Source organism: Moschus berezovskii, chromosome 9 (assembly GCF_049115385.1).
Source record: "Moschus berezovskii isolate FMDL1 chromosome 9, NW_MosBer_1.0, whole genome shotgun sequence".
NCBI lineage: Eukaryota > Metazoa > Chordata > Mammalia > Artiodactyla > Moschidae > Moschus > Moschus berezovskii.
This window is the reverse complement of record NC_142468.1, coordinates 32,313,086-32,338,159: the sequence shown is the minus strand read 5'-3', so window position 1 is coordinate 32,338,159 and position 25,074 is coordinate 32,313,086. Positions and strand designations below refer to the sequence as shown.

At 37.3% G+C, this 25,074-nt stretch overlaps 1 protein-coding gene across 1 annotated transcript; it reads right to left on the bottom strand.

Moving 5' to 3' along the window:
* Window positions 1-4,275: 4,275 nt before the first annotated feature.
* LOC148776427 (potassium channel, subfamily K, member 16-like) lies at window positions 4,276-24,592 on the bottom strand. Its single transcript, XM_088840289.1, has 6 exons — window positions 24,559-24,592; window positions 20,303-20,481; window positions 12,151-12,265; window positions 10,390-10,556; window positions 7,516-7,684; window positions 4,276-4,487 (listed from the first exon to the last, which is right to left on the bottom strand). The coding sequence occupies exons 1-6, from the start codon at window positions 24,590-24,592 to the stop codon at window positions 4,276-4,278; spliced, it is 876 nt and encodes a 291-aa protein (XP_088696415.1).
* Between the last annotated feature and the right edge of the window lie 482 nt (window positions 24,593-25,074).

Genomic DNA, 25,074 nt, shown 5'->3' with positions numbered 1-25,074 from the left:
ACTATCAACAGAAATTTAAGTGTAAAGTGCAATATTGTTAACCAAAGGCTCAATGTTGTTCAGTAGATGTCTAGAATTAAATCATGTTCTACAACTAAATCTTTATATACCCACTGAATAACAACTCACCATTTCCCCCTCCAGCCTTGGGCAATCACCATTCTACTTTCTGCTTCCATGTGTTTGACTACTTTAGATATTTCATATGAGTGGAGTCATGCAGTACCTGTCCTTCCGTAACTGGCTTATTTCACTTAGCATGATGCCATTAAGGTTTGTTCATATTGTCACATATGGCAGAATTTTTTTAAGGCTGAAAAATATTCTATTATACATATAACGTTTTCTTTATATATGCATCCATCGTTGACATTTAGGTTATTTCCACAGCTTAACTGCTGTGAATAATGCTGCAGTGAACTTGGGAGTAAAAAATCTCTTTGAGATCCTGATTTCAATTCTTTTGGATAAATCTCCAGAGGTGGGATTACTGAATCATATGTTTATATTTTCAATTTCTTGAGGAAACTTTTTATTTTACACAGTAAAATTTAAAAAAAACTTTTATTTTACACTGCAATATTTCACTTTCATACCAAGAGTGTAAAAAGGTTCCAATTTCTCCATATCTTTGATAACATTATATTTTTTATAATAACCATCCTAACAGGTATGGATTTTTAATTTACATTTAGTAATTTTGAGCATCTTTTCATATGCAATTTTGGTAATTTGCATGTCTTCTTCAGGGAAATATTTATTCAAGTCCTTGGCCCACTTTTAAGAATAGGATGTTTTTAACTTGCTGTTGAGCTGAAGCAGATCTAGGGGGGATGAACTCCCTCAGCTTTGTTTGGTCTGAGAAAGATTTTATCTCTCATTCACTTTTGAAGGACAATTTTGCCAGGTATATATAATATTATTCTTGGTTGACAGCTTTTTTTTTTTCTTTCAGCACTTTGAATATATCATCTCAGTCCTTTCTGTAATGTTTCTGCTGAGAAAACTGCTAATGATCTTATGGAGGTTCCCTTGTATGTGACAAATTGCTTTTCTCTTGCTGCTTCCAAAATTCTCTCTTTGAGAGTAGGTCTTATGGCTCAGACAGTAAAGAGTCTACCTGCAATGTGGGAGAACTGGGTTTTATCCTTGGGTCAGGAAGATCCCCTGGAGAAGAGAATGGCAATTCACTCCAGTGTTCTTGCCTGGAGAATTCCATGGATGGAGGAGCCTGGCAGGTTGCAGTCCATGGGGTTGCAAAGAGTTGAACACAACTGAACTAACACACACACACTTAGGCATTCTCATTACACACAAATAATGATTATATACCTATTAAGGATGACTTTTTCTAAATTCAAAACAATGGGATAAATTGGAATATACTTTTCTTTATATACAGTCCTGCTCTTGAATCTCTCTTGCCCATCCTTCCAAACAACATTCACAAATTTCTTCCACATATTTCTAAGATGTCTGTCAATGGTAATGTTTTTATTAGATAACTGCCTCAAAAAAGCAACACAGAAACTTTTTTGTCTTTGACTTTTGACAATTTGATTATTAAGTGTCTAGGTGTAGATTTCTTTGGATTCATCATATTCATATCCTGTGGGGTTTCATGGGTCTGGATGTACATTTCCTTCCCAGGTTTAAGAAATCTTCAGCTGTTATTTCTTTGAATAAGATTTCTGCCTCTTTTTCTCTCTCTCTTCTGCTTCCAGAACTCCCATAGTCTATCTATTCATCTGTTTGGTGGTGTCCCATATTCTCCTTAAGCTTTCTACATTTTTTTTCATTTTTTTTTTCTTTTTGCTTCTTTGGATAAGTTCCAGTGACTGGACTTCAAGTTTTTTAATACTTAATTCTGCTTATTGTTGAATCTGTTGTTGAACTACAGTGAATTTTTTCATTTCTGTTATTTTATTTAGCTCCATTATTTCTGTTTGGTACTTGTTTATATTTCTACTTCTGTTGAAGTTTTCACTTTGTCAGTTTGTTCTCCTGATCTTGTAGAACACATCTCTGTAATAGCTATCTTGAATTCTCTGTCAGATGAGCCATCTATGCCCATTTCATTAGTTTCTGATTATTGATCTTGTAATTTTGCTTGGGAAATATCTCCCTGTTGTTTGTTTTTTTTAACTTTCCTTGACTCTTTGTGTTGGTATCTGTGTATTGGGCAAGACAGACACCACTCCCCATCTTCACAGGTGTGTAAAGACTTTACCTAAAGTATTTATAACACCATGCCAAAGGGGGAGAAATCCCAAAACTGTAGTTGATCTTTTCCGGCCAGATCCCTCACTCAGGTAGTTATACCAAAAGATTAAGGTCTTGACTTCTTCTCTTGGCACAATACTGGACAGTGACTCATCTTCTAAGACTTTCACACCTGAGTACATAATTTGAGCCTGTGTAAATGAAGTTCCTGTTCCTCATTATAACTACATCCATTCATTAGCAAACACCAAGAAACTTTGTCCTTGTGGTTAACAGACTCTAAGCATCACAAAACTTTCAGAGTTTCTCCTCTCCTAATCGCTTTCAATTCAGCATTATCCATCTAATGTCTTAGGTCCTAAATGTATCCTCCTTCCACCCACAATGCAGCTCCATTTTGTAGACACAAAAACTGCTTGTGTCCTCAACCTAATCTCTTGCCCTACTAGTATCTTTTCAGCCCTCCATTTTCCGGGCACTGTCAAGTCCTATCTCTTTACCCCAACCATCCCAGCTTGATTCACCTACAAGAGTCTTCAGGTGATTCAGGCTCATATCACAGCTACCTTCTTATGGATGTTGATTCCAATTTTCTTCAGTCATAACCTACGCTTTTCCTTCTCTGATCTCAAAGCATTTTGATCCTAATTATGGTACTAATTTATCTGTATAAATAATGCATGAACACCAGAAGATATAAATCAATGCTTTGTACTTAACAAGTCTTCAAAATGTAAATGCTAGATTTGGATTATTTGATGTTTTTCTTACAATAGATGAAAGATAACTTGGGGACATTACAATGCTTAAATGAACTAAGTTCAGCATCTTAGTTACTGAGTGACTTGGGTAAATTATCATAGATTATAGCTTCATTTGTGAGATGTTATTACTTACCCACTTCTAAGATTTTGTCAGGATTAGATAAAATGATGAATTCAAAGAATTTGCATATAAATTCTCAATATGTTTCAGTTATCCAAAACATTTGCCACAGTGAATGACACACAACAGGCTTTCATTATTCTGCACCTTATGTTAGTTGATGTTTAATTTCCATTAAGACAGTGACTATACCATATTTCTCACAGTCATTTACAGGGCAGTCATTTACATTAGTTAGGTTCTCAATTAATTTGGTTAAATATATTAATCAGAAAATATCTTTAAACAAAATGGGAAATAGTATTAGAAAAGATAAACTACATTTTAATTAAGAACTCTGTTGATCAAAATATGCCATAAAAAGTGGAAAGATGAACAACAAAGTGGATATGATGTCTATAATAAATGTAACTGAAAATAGATTATTATACAGAGTTTATTAAAAATTAACTCTTGCAAATTATTAAATAGAAGACAAATAACCTAGTTTTAAAAAAAAGTGAGCAAAATTCATGAAGAGGCAATTTACAAAAGAAAAAAACAACAATAGCCAGAAATATAAAGTATTCAGCCTCTATGGCAATCAGGAATAAACAAATCAAAACTACAGTGAGATCACATTCTTTACCCATTATATGGGTAAAAATTTTAAATCTGACAATATCAAGTTTAAGTAAAAATACAGAATAATGAAAACTCACATGCACTTCTGGTGTGAGCCTAAATTGAGTAACTACTTTAAAAAATAACTTGGTAATTATCTACTAACATGGGTCGAAATAATTGTTGCCTCTGATGAGCCAAGAGGATGGTATTGGGGAGGTTCACACAAGTAGTTTCAATTGTATTGTCATTAATTCTACTTCACAAGTTATATGGTGGCTTCATGGAAATTTATTATACATTTTAACTTGCATGATTGTGTAAGTCATTTTGTATATATCAAATGTTGCATAATGAAAGCCTTTGAAATGAAAGGTTCAATAAGAACAGTTAAAATTTTGTGTTTTCAATTGGTTATTTAATACAATTCAAAATAAAATATAAATTACAAAGCTTCACTGTGAATGTGATCCAGATGTCAGGTTAATGGGAAAAAATGTTTATTCTCTTTCATCACCTTGTCCCACTATTTTAAAAAAAAAAAAAAATTGAGATACTCTTTGATTATCTTCGCAGAGAAGGCCAGAAATACAATCTTTTCCCAGAAGGCCTTCTTTCTCTTTGCCATAACGTATTGCAAGTAAGTTTTATTTTAGTTTTTTCCAAAGTTTTTGAAACCAAATCAAAAAAAAGAGCCATCCAAGTAAGACCAAAGGTACACCAAAGTGTTACTATTGCCACGTAAATATTTGAATAATTCTTAGAAGGATTTACACCTAAAGGCAAAAGGAAATCACATTTAATTATTCGAGCACAACTTTTGCTTCCAATCTTCCCCTTGTAAACTGTATCACAGTAGTGTAAACCCATAGAAAGTCAACTTTTAAATTCTAACCACCAATTTTTAAAGACCAACTGGAAACTAAAAAGTAGAATTTCTGAAATGAATATCATATTCAACAGAATATGGAATTATAGTTACACATTTAAATTTACAGTAAATGTTTTGTAACATATCTATTAATGAAGGTTAAAAAATGCTCTACTTCTGTGTATGGTTTGAAAAGTGTGGAAATATATTAAGCTGAATTCTGAACATGTTATAGGATGGATTAGAATACAGATATAGATGTGCATATGAGTTTGGGATACATGTATGTTAATCGGATCATTTCTTTTATTCGCTGTAGGAAATTTCTAAAAATAAGCATAAGATATAAAAAAAACTTTTAGAAACTCAAATTTTGTTTAATGTATTACCCACAAATATATATTCCTACTCTGCCATTGGTTTATTCTTTATTGCTACAAATATGCCAGATATTTTGTAACTTTTTATTGTGAAAATCAACTTGAAATAATTAGAAGCACAAAGAAAGAATATGCATAATCCCAACAACCATCTCACACTATCAGTCATGTCTGGCTCTTTGCAACACCATGGACAGCAACACGCCAGGCCTCCCTGTCCATCACCAACTCCTGGAGTTTACTCAAACTCATGTTCATTGAGTTTGTGATGCCATCCAACCATCTCATCCTCTGTCGTCCCCTTCTCCTCCTGCCTTCAATCATTCCCAGCATCTCACACTATATTGAGCCTCAATAAACATTGGCAGTATGTCCCTAATCTCTGTGCTATTTTTTTCTCAATATCCTTTAAATTAATATTTTATATCAAAATGTAAATAATCATATGAACTTTGGTGGCATTCTGGGTTTTGCTAATGAAGAAAATATGTCTTTCAATGCCAAGGAGAACATGATAAAGTATGGCTATTGAGCAAAAGAACACATTTTAACTGCACTTAAGATTATTTTAGGATGAGGAAAAGAATAAAATGTAAACCTGTGGCATACATTTAGCAAACTTAACTTTATGAAAGACAGCATAATTTCACTGACCAAGATGAATGTTGAAAAGACTTTGTTTTCCAGCTTAATGGCCCATTAATTGGAGCCTCTTACCCAACTTCCCCAAATTTATACTAGAACATCTATGAAGTCCCCATTCCAGCTAGGTAATTATTGTTTAGTTGCTAAATCATGTCCGACTCTTCATCATAAAAGAGTCCATGACCCCATGAACTGTAGCCCTCCAGGTATCCATGTAATTTCCCAGTCAAGAATACTGGAGTGGGTTGCCATTTCCTCCTCCAGGGAATCTTCATGACCCAGGGATTGAATCCACATCTCCTGCATTAGTAGGTGAATTCTTTACCAGTGAGCTACCAGAGAAGCCACCCAGCTAGGAAATGAGAGGATACAAAAGTTTTCCTGTTCCATAGTGAAAAAGAGAACAAAATGAAAATCATTTTCAGTGGTCCCAGAGAAAAGCAATGGCTGCAAGAAACCTTGATTAGCTAAATTCTAGAGAGGAATAAACTTTTCATAAGTGAGCGGAGAGATGTGGCATCTTCCATACCTGAGCTGGCTGTATATGGGCATGGCAGACCTGTCAGAGGAGATGGGGAATTGCAGACCCAAAGTGAAATTATTCATTCCTTAAATGGCAGGGTGGGTTCGCAGGATGGACCGGGATCCAAATGTGCCAACCCCTCAAAAAAGATCACTCAGCCAAATAATTCTCCCACTCCCCATCATTCCAAATTTTTCCAAAATACTGGCAATATAGGAGGGCCAGCACAATGCATTCTTCAGCACAATTGCTTCTATTTCTGATCCAATACCATATATACCACACATATCTTTTTCAGTATTGCCTTTCTAAATAAAGTGACTCCTATGGTTTATTTCACTTCTGTGACCTAGTGATTAAAAAACAAAACCCCAAATGTCTACACATGTTCTTTTTGGTAACTTAATCAGAAATAGGTAAACATTAGAGCTGAAAGATTTATAAGTATTCTTCCTGAACTATTAGTTATTTTTCCCTCAGTGACTGCTAAATTTATCTTTCTCCTTATGTTATTTGCTCAGTTGGGTCTGACTCTTTGTGACTCCATGAACTGCAGCCCACCAGGGTCCCCTGTCCATGGAATTTTCCAGGCAAGAATACTGGAGTGGGTAGCCTTTCTCTTCTCCAGGGAATCTTCCCAACCCAGGGTTTGAATCCACATCTCTTGCGACTCCTGCATTGCAGGCAGATTCTTTACTGCCGAGCCACTGGGAAAGCCCCACATACATGCATAATGGGGTACTATACCTGTGTTCTTTGGGCTAAGTTTAAAAAATATGTTAATAATAAGAATGATGCCTGATATGAAGATGCTAATTTGGGGCAGAAGTGAGCCAAGAACACTGGAAACGTTTCCCAAAATACATAGCCTGAAGATTTGCTTTGCTCCTTTAAGGAAGTTACAAACACAAAAAGGCCATATAGAATAAGCCTTCATACAAAAGACTTCTTGGATATTTTACAGTTGAAATTTAGGTATGTATGTGATTACTTAGTGTCTGGGAGGGTCTTTGTTTCTTCCGTATGCAATTTGAAAGTGAAGTTACCTACTGGAAAATATACTAAACGCATGTTACATACTCTTTCCATCACACATGAGCTTTAAATGCTTGTGTAAGTGGTAACATACTTTGTAAGAATTCTTCTGTTCCATTTTCCCATAATTAGTGTACTTTGTGGCCCAAACAAAGGAGAAAGTTTGATGGAAAGCAATTATTTGGGACTTTTTTGTGGATTGTCAGGTGGTTGAAAATTTTAAAACATCTTTGGCCTCTAACTCCTGTAAGATATACGCTATCTTTCTGGTTATACATTTACTTCAAACTTTATTGATTCTGTGGCTATGAATGATAATACAATTCTAAGATTAATATCAATTGACTTACCTATTATGTAGTCACCAAAGCCAATGGTACTTAAAGAGATGAATGCAAAATATAATCCTTCCTTGTAAGTCCAGCCCTCCATTTGCATGAAAAGTAATGGTGGTAGCAGGATGAAAAAGGAAAGTCCAGTTACCAAGAAAAAGAGGACCTCACAAGTTCTAATTTGTGCCTAAAGAAAAGAAGGAAAACAAATTAAGAAAGAAAGAAGAAGTGAGGGGTGGAAGGGAGAAGAGGGTGGAAGGGAGGAAGGAAGGAAGTACATCAACCTAATAGCAATCAGAGAGCTATAGTCGATTCAATTACTATTTCCTCTTACAAATGCTTTCCTAACCCAGTATGTTCTACTGTACTCTGACTTGCAGGGTTCCTTTGCATCTAGAAGTACATCCCAGCTCCATCAACTGAACCATCATCTTTCTAATGATTCTCTGTTGCTAATCTTTTATCTCTTCTGTTTTCTCTCTTCATGCATTGCGCTTTTTGTGACTTTAATGTAAAACAATCCCTGTCTTCCTGCCCTCCTTAGGTCTTAGACCAAAATGTTCTTTTGCTTTGCAACCTGCTTACTCTCACCTCTAGCTCTGGGTCCTTACTGCAAAATGGCTCTGCAAGAGTGTAGGATGGACAATCACCAAACGGAAGCTCAGGACTTTAAGTTTTCTAAGCAAATAAAATAATCTTATTCTGATAAGAAACATTCCAACACCTTAAATTGTTAGAGAAAACATTTTCCCATCTGAAAACTGGATAATCTGTTTATAGTTCTACATCATATTAATTTATTAAATGTCTTTTATGGTATAATTAAAATTCATTCAACAAGCCATTTTTGAGTGTTTCCTATTAGTACTATGGGAGATACTCAAGACACAAGGTAAAAATTAGACAGTTGGTACACACAGAGATTATAGTTTTGGGAGGGAGAGGAGAGAGACAGACAAGTAAAACAATATTAGAAATAATATATTTTAAACTTTTACTTATAGAGTACCTCATACTGGACAGACCCTGTGCTAAGAAATTTGCTTATTTTTATTATGTTCCTGGAACACCTTGTAAATACTTCCTTAAATTTTAACACATATTATATGCTTAGTGCAATGATTACACTAATTTTATAAATTGTGGGATTTGTAGTACTTTCTAAATTTGGTAGGATATAAAGCTGATGTTATAAAATTTTTACGTGTCTTGTTTCTCCAAAAATTTGGAAACAGACACTTGTTATCAACTTTGGAGATACTCTCACCTGTGTAAGGTACCCATAGCAGAATACAGCAGAATTAGAGGAAAGTGGAGATAGCTGACTTTTAATGTGTATTTTGGAACCATTTAAAGAGCTTTCAGAAAAGGGGGAGATTGATATTGAAAGTTTCATTTTCTGTGGAATTACTGTTAATAGCTCCTTTTGTTTAACTTCGTACGGTGATAATAAGCTCAGAGCATTCTATATCACTGATAAAACTTTATCTGTTATTTGGTGCATTTGAGTGACTGTCTGATGAGTTTGTTTAGACATGTCTGTAAGCATATAACAAGGTCCAACTTTGGCTCTATGAAGGTTTTGAAAAGCAATTTTCAAGCGATCTCAAATCTCTGAAATGGCCAAATCCTTGATATCAGATATAATTCCAAGGATTGATAACATGGCTCCAGGAAAAAGAAAATGGGCAAAATCTTTCCAGATGCTGTCTGATCTTCTTCCTTGAAGGGGAAAGAAACTTCTCTGGTTGAACTATTCCACATAAGATTTTTGGTCCCTATGGAATGCTCAAAGCTCTTGCCTCTTTGTCCATTTCTCCCAGAATTCACCTCCAAGAAAGAATTACTGGTAGGAAGGGGTCAAGTCCAAGAATAGTCATGACCGCCACTCTGGGATAGGTGGTTGAATGATTTTCCAGGAGTTTCTTTCTCTGGACTCCACTTCCTTGAATCTAGTGGGAGAAACACCAGCCAGGGCTGGCTCTTCCTGGCACTGCTCTTTGCTAAGAAGGCCTGGGGTAGCTGTCTTTGACCAGGCCTATTTAGACAACAAACTGACCTTTTAGTTATTACTCTTAAGCCAGTGGATGTGAGTCCCAAGAGGAAGAGAAAAAACAACTGCCTGAGTTGTCTCCTTAAATTGGGTAAGTTAGGTGTTAGGGATCACTGCTAAAGTGCAGCCTAGGTCACAGGAATTCCTCAAGGCAATAAGAGCAAACAATTTACCTGTCCTTATCCTCTCAGCATCTCTTTTTCTGGGACACATGGGATATCAGGAATGGACTATGCATCCATGTCATTTCTCTGTGTCTTATATGCCCCAACTCAACACAAATTTGACCAACAGTTTTCCAAACAGCCTCCTTTAATTTTTGGCATATTGGTTTATATAACATATAAACAAATAAACTAAAGCCCTTATAAATAAATTAACATTAAATTAAATTTAAATAAAGTAATATTAATTCCTAGAAAAGAGCTCAGAACCTAATATCAGAAAAATTTAAGTTGATACTTTTCTCTAGAAAACTCAGATGTTAGGTTTTATACCATACTTACTTCAGTAGGTGGTTTAGGGAATCAAATAAGATTATGGTTGTGAAGTTGCATTTATACTACATTATTCTACAATGTTCCTTGAAATGTTACTCCTTTTTTCTGAAGAAAAATAAAACACTATATAGTTATATTGGTCTGAATACCATTTACTGACCTAGGAATTCCATAAAAAAATAGAGCAAGCACATACCAGATGTATAACTACATATATATTTGTGTGTGTTTGTATATAATTTTAGCATGTGTTTAACAAGAATGTAATGTGTTGTGTGTTTATTCTACTTAAGGTTATGAACCTAAGTATATGTAAAAAAATCATTTGGTAGACTTTACCTCTTTCATTTCCATATTCTGAAGATATTTCTCAAATTCTGAAAGTGGTTGTAATAATACATTACTCACAGATTGCAGGAATATGATAGTTAGAGGGATCCCCAATAAAGCATAGAAGACACAGAACATCTGGCCCATAGGAGTTCTGGGCGCAATTGACCCATAACCTGATGGATGATAAGAGACAAATTTAATATCTGCTCAGTATTATTTCTGATGCACTTTTGATGTTTTGTTGTTGATATTTTCTTATGAGATACTCCCAGCAGCACACACAGCTTTTAAGAGAAAGCATATTATGCAGTCATTTTACATCCAGGAATTTTTCCTAAGGAAATGACCAGAAAAATGAGAAGTATGGATTTTCCCCTCAGGACAGAAACCAGGGGTCATGGTAACATCCAGTCCCAACATTCTGACCTCATCAGTTCAGTTCAGTCGCTCAGTCGTGTCCGACTCTTTGCGACCCCATGAATCACAGCAGCCAGGCCTCCCTGTCCATCACCAACTCCCGGAGCTCACTCAAACTCATGTCCATCGAGTCAGTGATGCCATCTAGCCATCTCATTCTCTGTCGTCCCCTTCTCCTCCCGCCCCCAATCCCTCCCAGCATCAGAGTCTTTTCCAGTGAGTCAACTCGTCACATGAGGTGGCCAAAGTATTGGAGTTTCAGCTTTAGCATCAGTCCTTCCAATGAACACCCAGGATTGATCTCCCTTAGAATAGACTGGTTGGATCTCCTTGCAGTCCAAGGGACTCTCAAGAGTCTTCTCCAGCACCGCAGTTCAAAAGCATCAATTCTTCGGCGATCAGCTTTCTTCACAGTCCAACTCTCACATCCATACATGACCGCTGGAAAAACCATAGCCTTGACTAGACGGACCTTTGTTGGCAAAGTAATGTCTCTGCTTTTTAATATACTATCAAGGTTGGTCATAACTTTCCTTCCAAGGAGTAAGCGTCTTCTAATTTCATGGCTACAATCACCATCTGCAGTGATTTTGGAGCCCAAAAAAATAAAGTCTGACACTGTTTCCACTGTTTTTCCATCTATTTCCCATGAAGTGATGGGACCAGATGCCATGATCTTCATTCTCTGAATGTTGAGCTTCAAGCCAACCTTTTCACTCTCCTCTTTCACTTTCATCAGGAGGCTTTTGAGTTCCTCTTCACTTTCTGCCATAAGGGTGGTGTCATCTGCATATCTGAGGTTATTGATATTTCTCCCGGCAATCTTGATTCCAGCTTGTGCTTCTTCCAGCCCAGCATTCCTCATGTTCTATGCAGTCCTTTCTTAGAATTGTCTAAATTTCAGTAGAAATTTAGGCTGACTTTGTAACTTTTTGTTTTTAAGTTACAAAGTTCTCTACCTGCAGTATAGCTGAATTCCAGAGAAACTGTGGATATCATAGTTTATCAGAAATCCTGGAAAATCTGGCTGGATCTGGCTTTGTTTTTTATCTCACCAGTAGTGTTGGAAGACTAGGAGGAAATGCCATTGCCAAGACCACCCATTAAAGAGAATGGGATCATAGAACTTGTTATGGAAGGGACAAATGATTTAAAGATAGAAAATAAAGGGGAAGCTACGTGTACTGATGAAACATCATCTTAAAAATAAAAGCAGGCTCTGAATTTGCAGACTGAAGGGTTATGACTCATGTAGACAAAGTTCCATGCTATGATAAAAATTTAAATTACTGACCTTCTAAATGTAAAAAATAAGACTAAATTAAACTAAAAATAAAGCACTTTACTCACCTATTGTGGTTAACGTGGATGTCACAAATGAAAAAGAATTCCTAAAATCCCAGCTAAAATAAAGAGCTCCATTTCTTACGGGGATTATTCCATGTTTTATACACAAACTCAGCATCTACAAGTTCAAACAGAAAAGACAAGCATTAATTTGATGAAATGTATGACCTGACCTTTCCCTGCGGCAGGCCACTGCTGACCTGTACCTCCACAGGAGACACTCAAACATGCAAAGGCAGGTCTGGCTCAGTCTCTGTGGGGTCTCTGGGTCCTGGTACACACAAGGTTTTGTTTGAGCCCTTCAAGCATCTCTGGAGGGTATGGGGTTTGATGCTAAATGTGATTTCACCCCTCCTACCATCTTGATGAGGCTTCTCCTTTGCCCTTGGACGTGGGGTATTTTTTTTTGGTGGGATCCAACATTCTCCTTTCGATGGTTGTTCAGTGGCGTGTTGTAAGTTTGGAGTGCTCACAGGAGAAGATGAGCGCACATCCTTCTATCCTGTCACCTTGTGTGTATATATATATTTCAAATAGGCAAATGGTTATACAATATGGAGTTTGTGAGAAAGGCCTAAGCTGAAAATATAAATTAGGAGTTACTGGAATTTAAAGGAAAAGAGTTGAAATAGAAAACAGGAAAGGTTTGAGGACTGAGCCCAGGAGTTCTTCAAAGGAACCAGCAAAGACAACTAGGAACAACTAATAAAAATAGGTGAAAAATCAGAATTACAATGTGAGATCTTGCATGTGAAGAAAGTTACCAAGAGGGAGAAAGCAATCGACCATGGCAAATGGTTGTCAGGTAAGGACAGATTGTCAAATTTTAATTATGGCCAGGTCCTTGAGTGAATGTATAGGGAGGAATGTATGGATTTCTGATTATTTCAGAAATTTAGGCAGGCACCATAATAATTTGTACACAGTATATATCTTCCCTTGTGGCTTATATGGTAAGGAATCTTCCTGAAATGCAGGAGACCTGGGTTCAATCCCTGCGTCAGGAAGATCCCCTGGAGAAGGAAATGGCAATGCACTCCAGAACTTTTGCCTGGAAAATCATCATGAACAGAGGAGCCTGGTGGGCTAGAGTCCATGGGGTCGCAAAGAGTCAGACACGACTGAGAGACTAACACACATACACATACAAAGAAAGTCATAAAGACCACATTAGGGCTATCTGTGAATTCAAGTATTGGAATGGGCTCTTTATTCTTGCCTGTTCACCTAAAATTCCATTAAAATAACACTAAAATTATACACTGGTGTGCTGCAGTCCATGGGGTCGCAAGGACTTGGACATGACTGAGCGACTGAACAACAGCAACAAAATTATACAAAACAAAATAATGAAACATAACATTTAAAAGTAAGAAGCATATGGAGGCTGAACAACTTGCTGCTGAATAATGAACAAATCATAGAAGAAATCAAAAGAGAAATCAAAATATGCATAGAAATGAGTGAAAATGAAAACACAACAACCAAAAACCTCTGGGACACTGTAAAAGCAGTGCTAAGGGGGAAGTTCATAGCAATACAGGCACACCTCAAGAAACAAGAAAAAAGTCAACTAAATAACCTAACTCTACATCTAAAGCAACTAGAAAAGGAAGAAATGAAGAACCCCAGGGTCAGTAGAAGGAAAGAAATCATAAAAATTAGGGCAGAGATAAATGCAAAAGAAACAAAAGAGACCATAGCAAAAATCAACAAAGCCAAAAGTTGGTTCTTTGAGAAGGTAAATAAAATTGACAAACCACTAGCCAGACTCATCAAGAAACAAAGGGAGAAGAACCAAATCAATAAAATTAGAAATGAAAATGGAGAGATCACAACCGACAACAAGGAAATACAAAGGATTAGTAGAGAATACTATCAGCAATTATATGGCAATAAAATGAATAACCTGGAAGAAATGGACAAATTCCTAGAAAAGTGCAACTTTCCAAAACTGAACCAGGAAGAAATAGAAAATCTGAACAGACCCATCACAAGCACGGAAATAGAGGCCGTAATCAGAAATCTTCCAGCAAACAAAAGCCCAGGTCCAGACGGCTTCACAGCTGAATTCTATCAAAAATTTAGAGAAGAGCTAACACCTATTCTACTCAAACTCTTCCAGAAAATTGCTGAGGAAGGAAAACTTCCAAACTCATTCTATGAGGTCACCATCACCCTAATCCCAAAACCTGGTAAAGACCCCACAAAAAAGAAAACTACAGGCCAATATCACTGATGAACATAGATGCAAAAATCCTTAACAAAATTCTAGCAATCAGAATCCAACAACACATTAAGAAGATCATACATCATGACCAAGTGGGCTTTATCCCAGGAATGTAAGGATTCTTCAATATCCGCAAATCAATCAATGTAATACACCACATTAACAAACTGAAAAATAAAAATCATATGATTATCTCAATAGATGCAGAGAAAGCCTTCGACAAAATTCAACATCCATTTATGATAAAAACCCTCTAGAAAGTGGGAATAGAAGGGACATACCTCAACATAATAAAAGCTATATATGACAAACCCACAGCAAACATTATCCTCAATGGTGAAAAACTGAAAGCATTTCCCCTAATGTCAGTAACAAGACAAGGGTGCCCACTCTCACCACTACTATTCAACATAGTTCTGGAAGCTTTGGCTACAGCAATCAGAGCATAAAAAGACATAAAAGGAATACAAATTGGGAAAGAAGAAGTAAAACTTTCACTGTTCACTGATGACATGATCCTCTACACAGAAAACCCTAAAGACTCTACCAGAAAACTACTAGAGCTAATCAATGATTACAGTAAAGTTGCAGGATATAAAATCAACACACAGAAATCCCTTGCATTCCTATACACTAATAATGAGAAAATAGAAAGAGAAATTAAGGAAACTATTCCATTCACTGTTGCAAAAGAATTAAATACTTAGGAATATATCTATCTAAGGACACAAAAGACTTGTACATAGAAAACTATAAAACACTAGTGAAAGTAATCAAAGAGGACACTAATAGATGGAGAAATATACCGTGTTCGTGGATTGGAAGAATAAATATTGTAAAAATGAATATACTACCCAAAGTAATTTATACATTCAATGCAATCCCTATCAAGCTACCAACGATATTTTTCACAAAACTAGAACATATAATCTCACAGTTTGTATGGAAATACAAAAAGCCTCGAATAGCCAAAGCAATCTTGAGGAAGAAGAATGGAACTGGGGGAATTAACCTTTCAGATTTCAGGCTCTACTACAAAGCCACAGTCATCAAGACAGTATGGTACTGGCATAAAGACAGAAATATAGATCAATGGAACAAAATAGAAAGCCCAGAGATAAATCCACGCGCCTATGGACACCTTATCTTTGACAAAGGAGGCAAGAATATAAAATGGAGAAAAGACAGTCTCTTTAACAAGTGGTGCTGGGAAAATTGGTCAGCCACTTGTAAAAGAATGAAACTAGAACACTTCCTAACACCATACACCAAAATAAACTCAAAACAGATTAGAGAGCTAAATGTAAGACCGGATACTATAAAACTCCTAGAGGAGAACATAGGCAAAACACTCTCTGACATAAATCACAGCAGGATCCTCCAAGACCCACCTCCCAGAATATTGGAAATAAAAGCAAAAATAAACAAATGGGACCTAATTAAAATCAAAAGCTTCTGCACAGCAAAGGAAACTCTAAGCAAGGTGAAAAGACAGCCTTCAGAATGGGAGAAAATAACAGCAAATGAAGCAACTGATAAAGGATTAATCTCCAAAATATACAAGCAGCTCCTGCAGCTCAATTCCAGAAAAATAAATGACCCAATCAAAAACTGGGCCAAAGAACTAAACAGACATTTCTCCAAAGAAGACATAAAGATGGCTAACAAACACATGAAAAAATGCTCAGCATCCTTCATAATCAGAGAAATGCAAATCAAAACCACAATGAGATACCATTTCACACCAGTCAGAATGGTTGCTATCCAAAAGTCTACATGCAATAGATGCTGGAGAGGGTGTGGAGAGAAGGGAACCCTCTTACACTGTTGGTGGGAATGCAAACTAGTACAGCCACTATGGAGAACAGTGTGGAGATTCCTCAAAAAATTGGAAATAGAACTGCCATATGATCCAGCAATCGCACTCCTGGGCATACACACCAAGGAAACCAGAATTGAAAGAGACACATGTACTCCAATGTTCACTGCAGCACTGTTTATAATAGCCAGGACATGGAGGCAACCTAGATGTCCATCTGCAGACGAATGGATAAGAAAGCTTTGGTACATATACACAATGGAGTATTACTCAGCCATTAAAAAGAATGCATTTGAATCAGTTCTAATGAGATGGATGAAACTGGAGCCTATTATACAGAGTGAAGTAAGCCAGAAAGAAAAACACCAATACAGTATACTAACGCATATATATGGAATTTAGAAAGATGCAAATGATAACCCTGTATACGAGATAGCAATAGAGACACAGATGTATAGAACAGTCTTTGGGACTCTGTGGGAGAGGGTGAGGGTGGGATGATTTGGGAGAATGGCATTGAAACATGTATGTTGTCATATGTGAAACAAATCACCAGTTCAGGGTCGATACATGTTACAGGATACTCGGGGCTGGTGTGCCGGGATGACGCAGAGGGAGGATAAAGGGAGGAGGGAGGTGGGAGGGGGGTTCAGGAGGGGGAACTCATATACACCTAGGGCGGATTCATGTCAATGTATGGCAAAACCAACCAATATAATATTGTAAAATAATTAGCCTCCAATAAAAAAAAATTTTAATAAATAAATAAATAAAATAAAAGTAAGAAGCACAGAGAAATCTGATTTGTGGAGAATTTCTAAAAGACATTTAAAAGGTATATTGATTGCTAAAGAAACAGTATAGCACAGGAAATGATACTCAACATTCTATAATAATCTATAAGGGAGAAGAACCTGAAAAAAATTATATATATATATATATATATATATACACACACACATTATGAAAGCTCAAAAGAAAAATCGAGTCAATCTGCGTGGAGATGAATGCAGATTTTCACACAAAAATCCCAAAGGTACTTCAAACTCAACATCATTCATTAAACATCAGCTAGACAGACATACATAATAGTTATCAAAGGAAGAAAGGGAGGAAAAGAGGGAGGCAGGATTGGGGAGGGGCAAAGGGAAGAAGAAAATAAAAAGGGAAGGAGGAGGGAGAGAGGGAAAAAGAGGATAGGAGAAGAGGGAAGAAAGGTTGGTTTTCTTTCAGTGTTCTATATAAAATCTGCAAAACTCTGACAGCACAGGCAAAAATAGCACAAAACAATGCTTACACAACTCTGAATATACTAAAAACCATTGAATTGTAAACTTTAAATAACTGAATTGTATAAAATCTCATTAAAGCTGCTATTGTTAAAAAGCACATAATGACTTACATAGTCACCACCACAATCAACCTTCAGAACTATTCTGTCAACGGAACACAAAGGTCTTCCTCACGCTCCCTGTTTTCAGTCGCAGGTACCACCACTGCCCTCTATTCCTAACCTCTGGTAACCACTAATCTGTTTTCCATCTCTCTACTATTGTTTTGATGCTCTTTGAAGAATTCCAGACATTTCCTGAAATCCTCTATCCTTTCCTTGATTTTCTTAAATTATTAACCACACATTTTAAAGTCTTTAGATCACAACTTCACATCAAATTATAGATGAGTCTCTTTCTAATGACTGTAGTTTCACTTAGTTTCCAGTCAGTTGTTTCTACATTTAATTATACTTCCTAATTTTTAATTGAATTCTGGCCATTGTACATGAAAACTTGTGGAGACTCTGGATGTTGCCTGATAGATGGTTCTGGGTTTTATTTGGCAGGCAGATAGAATACCAGCAGATCACCCTTGCCTTGCTGAAAGTTATTTTCAAACTTTGTTAGGGCTTGCTCTAGTTTCAGGGTTACTTCTAAAATGTGTTACTTCTGGTATCTCAACGGGCCTGCGCATTTACTGAATCTCTCTAACTTGCTGAGCCTTGAATTCTAATTTCTGTCTCTCCAGCATCAGACCCCTGCTAAAGTCTCTGCATGGTTCTTTAGAATCGCACATGCTGCTTTCATTTGCTTTTCTGAGGTCTTGGTCTGAACACGCACAGTTTAGAAGTGGACCAATGGTTTGAGAGGAATTCATAGCAGATTTAGAATTTGGGGGCTTTCTCACTCTGAAGATATCTCCTCTTTGTGATTTTCTCCTCAAATTCCAACGACTGTTAAGTGTCCTCAAGCTCTGACTTCTTGATGCTTCAACCCTATAAAATTACAGCTTTCTGCTAGGGCTCGTTGCCCCTCACCATGCTGGGTTAATAGGGGAGTGCCCACAGAGGAAAGGACAAGTAAACATGGAACTCAGCTCACATGCTTTATTTTATTTTTTAAGGAATTTTTTAATGTGGACCATTTTAAAATCTCTATTGAATTTGTTACAGTATTGTTTCTGTTGTTCATGTTCTGGTTTGTCAGTCACAAGGCATGTAGGAGCTTAGCTCCCCAACCAGGGAAGGAACCCACACCTTCTGTATTGGAAGATGAAGTCTCAACCATTGGACCACCAGGGAAGTCCCTCACGTGCTTTCTTTAAATGACCATGTCCTTTTGGGTACTGCCTCCTTTGCTTACACACCACTGTTTTCTGTTCTCTATGTAATTTGTGCCTTGTTTTATAATTGTTATCAGTGATAGAGTTAGTCCAATGCTAGTTTTTCTTTCCTGATCTTCAGCATTTCAGCATATCTTATATAGCTCCTATCAGTCAGTTCAGTTGCTCAGTAGTGTCTGACTCTTTGCAACCCCATTAACCGCAGCACACCAGGCCTCCTGGTAAATCACCAACTCCCAGAATCCACGCAAACCCATGTCCATTGAGTCCATGATGCCATCCAACCATCTCATCCTCTGTCGTGCCCTTCTCCTCCTGCTCTCAATCTTTCCCAGCAGTAGGGTCTTTTCAAATGAGTCAGTTCTTCGCATCAGGTGGCCAAAGTATTGGAGTCTCAGCTTCAGCATCAGTCCTTTCAAAGAACACCTAGGACTGATCTCCTTTAGGATGGATTGGTTGGATCTCCTTGCAGTCCAGGGGACTCTCAAGAGTCTTCTCCAACACCACAGTTCAAAAGCATCAATTCTTCGGCGATCAGCTTTCCTTATACTCCAACTCTCACATCCATACATGACCACTGGAAAAACCATAGCCTTGACTAGATGGACGTTTGTTGACAAAGTAATGCCTCTGCTTTTTAATATTCTATCTAAGTTGGTCATAACTTTCCTTTCAAGGAGTAAGCGTCTTTTAATTTCATGGCTGCAATCACCATCTTCAGTAATCTTGGAGCCCAGAAAAATAAAGTCAGCCACTTTTTCCGCTGTTTCCCCATCCATTTGCCATGAAGTAATTGGGCCAGATGCCATGATCTTCGTTTTCTGAATGTTGAGCTTTAAGCCAAGTTTTTCACTCTCCTCTTTCACTTTCATCAAGAGGCTCTTTAGTTCTTCTTCACTTTCTGCCATAAGGGTGGTGTCATCTGCATATCTGAGGTTATTGATATTTCTCCCAGCAATCTTGATTCCAGCTGGTGCTTCTTCCAGCCCAGTGTTCCTCATGATGTACTCTGCATATAAGTTAAATAATCAGGGTGACAATATACAACCTTGACGTACTCCTTTTCCTATTTGGAACCAGTCTGTTGTTTCATGTCCAGTTCTAACTGTTGCTTCCTGACCTGCATACAGGTTTCTCAAGACGCAGGTCAGGTGGTCTGGTATTCCCATCTCTTTCAGAATTTTCCAGTTTCTTGTGATCCACACAGTCAAAGGCTTTGGCATAGTCAATATAGTTCCTATAGCCTTGTGATATCTGCTCTGTAATTTTTCCTCTCATCTGTATTGGTCTTACCCCCTTTACATTCTTATACTGTTCTGTTTTCTTTATATCTCTCATTACTAAAAATGCTTGTCTTTTTTTCCATCTCCAGATGACAGAAAACTAGAGCTATTTATGTAAAACACAGAGGAAGGCTTTCTTTAAAATCTTCTATCTACATCTCTCTTAAACACAACTGGCAAATTTATGACTCTCCTTTTATCTCTTACCTGCAAAAACCTCTCAAGTTCTTCTGAAGTTATGTTGACATAGGTCTCCATTAAATTTGTTTCAGCATCCAAAAAGGAAAGTTTCAACTCTTCCTGAATGTCTGTCTCCAAAGCTTGAAATATCTTTGCTCCCATCAAGCAGTAGCATATAAAACCAATGAACAGTACATACCTAGAAGCTTAAGAAGCAACCGGCTCTATTAAAAAGCTAAAGACCAGTGTAATGAGAAACACAGGAGGTCAGATTGCTTTAATAAAAAACGTCTTATCCACAAAACAAAACCAAACAAACTAAAAAGGTCTCTTCCCAATAAAGAAAGATAGCAATCTTATATTGAAACAAATATACAAAAGTAAACAATCCCAAAATAATCACAGCAAAATGAAATTGGAACTCCAGTTTTATCCTGACATGAAATATCCTGGACTGTGAAAAATCATGGGAAAATGTCTGTTTCTGAGGATGTTAGTTAACAAGAGTAAGGTAGGGGAGTTTTTCCAATACCACAATTTAATCACACATATGTAGGCGGTTAGAGGCAGATGAGTCCAATACAGCTTGTTCTTAGGGAAATAATTGTTGTATGCTTGAAAATATGTATTATTACTTAGTTTGCCCAATCCAGATGGATTTGGGTGGATTATTGACCCAGAGGTCTCTTTTTCTAATCTCATTTTCCATTCCTCTCTGTGCTACTCAGTAGGAAGGAATAAAAACTACCTATTAAATAGAAAGATAACCATTATCTCAATGAGTTCTGGCTCTTAATATTAAAAACAATTCAACCAAATGATTGTCTTGCTTCTCATAGAAATTCCTTGTAAATATCCTTCATTTTCATTTAGTAGTCCCATCAGATTAAACCTACCTCCCTACCAATCTCTTCCATCAGAAACTGAATCAGATCTCAATAGTATAAGCCCCCAGAATTTTGGGATAATTTTGTTATTGTTTGGTTTACAAACTAAAAAGTAGCCTTATATTATCAAAATGTCATAGTCTCAACAGTTAAAAACACTTCCTTGAATATTAAATACTGAAGTCAGTATACCAGTTGGAGTAAATACTTTAAAATAGTCAGTGCACTAGTGTAGAAATAGATGATGGATACAGAGATAAATATTCTTCAAAGGACAGTAAATTTAATCTCTGTGTGCACAGATAGTTCAACTTATGTTAAAACAATAAAAGTGGGAACTTTAATTTTCTTCCAGATTTTGGTATGATGTTCCTGTTTACTGGTCTATGTTTAGACTAAAGAATATTATTAGATTTCAAGAGAAAGGGACCTGTACTAAGTCCCATCTATCAGATTCATTTTTGTTCATATTTTACATTATAAATTAATTCTAAGGTTTAACATGAGAGTATGAGAAATGAAAATGGATTCAGTAATGTCCAAGTCTATGATGCCCTGACCAGTAATGCTGAAGAAGCTGAAGTTCTGTGAAAACCTACAAGACCTAGAACTAACACCAAAAAAAGATGGCCGTTACATCATAGGGGTCTGGAATGCAAAAGTAGGAAGTCAGGAGATACCTGGAGTAAAAAGCAAATTTGGCCTTGGAGTACAAAATGAAGCAGGTCAAAGGCTAACAGAGTTTTAGCAAGAGAACACACTGGTCATAGCAAAACCCTCTTCCAACAAAACAGGAGAAGACTGTACACATGGACATCACCAGAAGGATACCAAAATCAGATTGATTATATTCTTTGCAGTCAAAGATGGAGAATTTCTACACAGTCAGCAAAAACAAGATCAGGAGCTGACTGTGACTCAGATGATGAGCTCTTTATTGCCAAATTCAGACTTAAATTGAAGAAAGTAGGGAAAACCACTAGACCATTCAGGTATGACCTAAATGAAATCCCTTATGATTATACAGTAGAAGTGACAAATAGATTCAAGGGTTTAGATCTGAAAGACAGAGTGCCCGAAAAACTATAGATTGAGGTTCGTGACATTCTACAGGAGAGGCATTGATCAAGACCATCCCCAAGAAAAAGAAATGCAAAAAGGCAAAATGGGTGTCTGAAGAGGCCTTACAAATAGCTGACACAAGAAGAGAAGTGAAAGGCAAAGGAGAAAAGAAAAGATATACCCATTTGAATGCAGAGTTCCAAAGAATAGCAAGGAGAGGTAAGACAAGCTTTCCTCAGTGATCAATGCAAAGAAATAGAGGAAAGCAATAGAATGGGAAAGACTAGAGATCTCTTCAAGAAAATTAGAGATACCAAGGGAACATTTCATGCAAAGATGGACATGATAAAGGACAGAAATGGTATGGACCTAGCAGAAGCAGAAGATATTAAGAAGAGATGGCAAGAATACACAGAAAAACTATACAAAAAAGATTATTACAATCCAGAAAATCACAATAGCCTGATCACTCACCTAGAGCCAGATGTCCTGAAATGCGAAGTCAAGTGGGCCTTAGGAAGCATCACGATGAACAAAGCTAGTGGAGGTGATGGAATTCCAGTGGAGTTATTTCAAATCCTAAAAGATGATACTGTGAAAGTGCTGTAGTCAATATGCCAGCAAATTTGGAAAACTCAGCAGGAATTGGAAAGGTCAGTTTTCATTCCAATCCCAAAGAAAGGCAATGCCAAAGAATACTCAAACTACCACACAATTGCACTCATCTCACATGCTAGCAAAGTAATGCTCAAAATCCTCCAAGCCAGTCCTCAACAGTACATGAACTGTGAACTTCCAGATGTCCAAGCTGGATTTAGAAAAGGCAGAGTAACAAGAGATCAAATTGCCAACATCCACTGGATCATTGAAAAAGCAAGAGAGTTCTAGAAAAACAATGTTTTGTTGACTATGCCAAAGCCTTTGGCTCTGTGGATCACAAAAAACTGTGGAAAGTTCTTCAAGAGATGGGAATACCAGACCACCTTACCTGCCTCCTGAAAAATCTGTATGTAGGTCAAGAAGCAGCAGTTAGAACTGGACATGGAACAACAGACTGGTTCCAAATTGGGACAGGAGTACATCAAGCCTGTATACTTTCACCCTGCTTATTTAACGTATATGCAGAGTACATCATGCAAAATGCCAGGCTGGATGAAGCACAAGTTGGAATCAAGATTGCCGGGGCAAATATCAATAACCTCAGATACGCAGGTGACACCCTGATGGCAGGAAGCGTAGAACTAAAGAGTCTCTTGATGAAAGGGAAACAGGAGAGTGAAAAAGTTGGCTTAAAGCTCAACATTCAGAAAATGAAGATCATGACATCTGGTCCCATCATTTCATGGCAAATAGATGGGGAAACAATGGAAATAATGAGAGACTTTATTTATTGGGATCCAAAATCACTGCAGATGGTGACTGCAGCCATGAAATTAAATAATGCTTGCTCCTTGGAAGAAAAGCTATGACCAATTTAGCCAGCATATTAAAAAGCAGAGACATCACTTTGCCAACAAAGGTCCATCTAGTCAAAGCTATGGTTTTTCCAGTAGTCATGTATGGACTGTAAGGAAGCTATAGAGTTGGACTATAATGAAGCTGAGCACCAAATAATTGATGCTTTTGAACTGTGGTGTTGGAAAAGACTCTTAATACTGCAAGGAGGTCAAACCAATCCATCCTAAAGGAAATGAGTCCTGATTATTCGTTGGAAGGACTGATGCTGAAGCTGAAAGTCCAATACATAGGTCAGCAATGAACTGACTCATTTGAAAAGACCCTGATACTGGGAAAGATTGAAGGCAGGAGAAGGGGACAGCAGAAGATGAGATGGTTGGATGGCATCACCAACTCAATGGACATGAGTTTAAGTAAACTCAGGGAGTTGGTAATGGATAGGGAAACCTGACCTGCTGCTGTCCATGGGGTGGCAAAGAGTTGGACATGACTGAGCAACTGAACTCAACTGAATGTCAAAAATCACTTATTACACCATTAGAGAAAACAACCCCCCAGGAAGTCTTCACCAAGAGTAGGCTAGAGCTTGTCAGGCTAAGCTTCCACTCAAATGTGTGTGCGCACGTGCTAAGTTGCCTCAGTCATGTCCGACTCTGTGTGCCCCTATTGACGGTGGCCTGCCAGGCTCCTCTGTCCTTGGGATTCTCCAAACAAGAATACTAGACTGGGTTTCCATGTTCTCCTCCAGGGGATCTTCCTAGCCCAAGGATAGAACCCATGTCTTTTATGTCTCCTGAATTGGCAGGCGTGTTCTTTTACTACTAGCGCCACCCAGAAAGTCCTCCACTCAAATAGAATACCGTAAAGCAGTCCTACCTTTTGAAAATTGTTCTTTGTCTTCGTTTTTCATGGTGTGCTTAGACAATACTCCTTTAGAATCGGAGTGATTTAGAATCCTTTGAGTAATCTCATGTCAACATCATAATTCTCTCTGGAACCTAGGGAGGGGCTAGTTTTATAAATCGTCTCTCCTTCAGTCACAGTGTGCTAGTTTCCCATGACCACTGTGATAATTTACCTCAGCCTCAGTGGTTTAATTAGCACAAATATATGATTACAAGTTTGGAGGTCATAAATTCAAACTGGGTCTCATGAGGGGTAGTCAATGTTTTGACAGGACCACATTACTAGGGGAAAATCTGTTTCCTTGCCTTTAAAATTTATGGAGGTTGTCTGCATTCCTTGGCTCATGCCTCTCCCTCCATCCTCAAAGTAAGCAGTATAGTATCTTTGAATTTCCCTCTGATACTAACTTTACTGCTTCTGTCTTTCACATATAAGAACCCTTGTGAAATTTTGCCTACTCTCACCATCCAGAGTAATCTCCCTGTC

What these genes read in the sequence shown, in the direction of transcription:
- LOC148776427 (XM_088840289.1), bottom strand. Translation starts at nt 24,592, where the DNA reads ATGAAAAACGAAGACAAAGAACAATTTTCAAAAG. An exon ending in ATCCACGTTAACCACAATAG is followed by an intron (nt 10,557 to 12,150) that starts GTGAGTAAAGTG and finishes ATCATCCATCAG; the next exon opens with GTTATGGGTCAATTGCGCCC. An exon ending in AGAATATGGAAATGAAAGAG is followed by an intron (nt 7,685 to 10,389) that starts GTAAAGTCTACC and finishes TCTTTTCTTTAG; the next exon opens with GCACAAATTAGAACTTGTGA.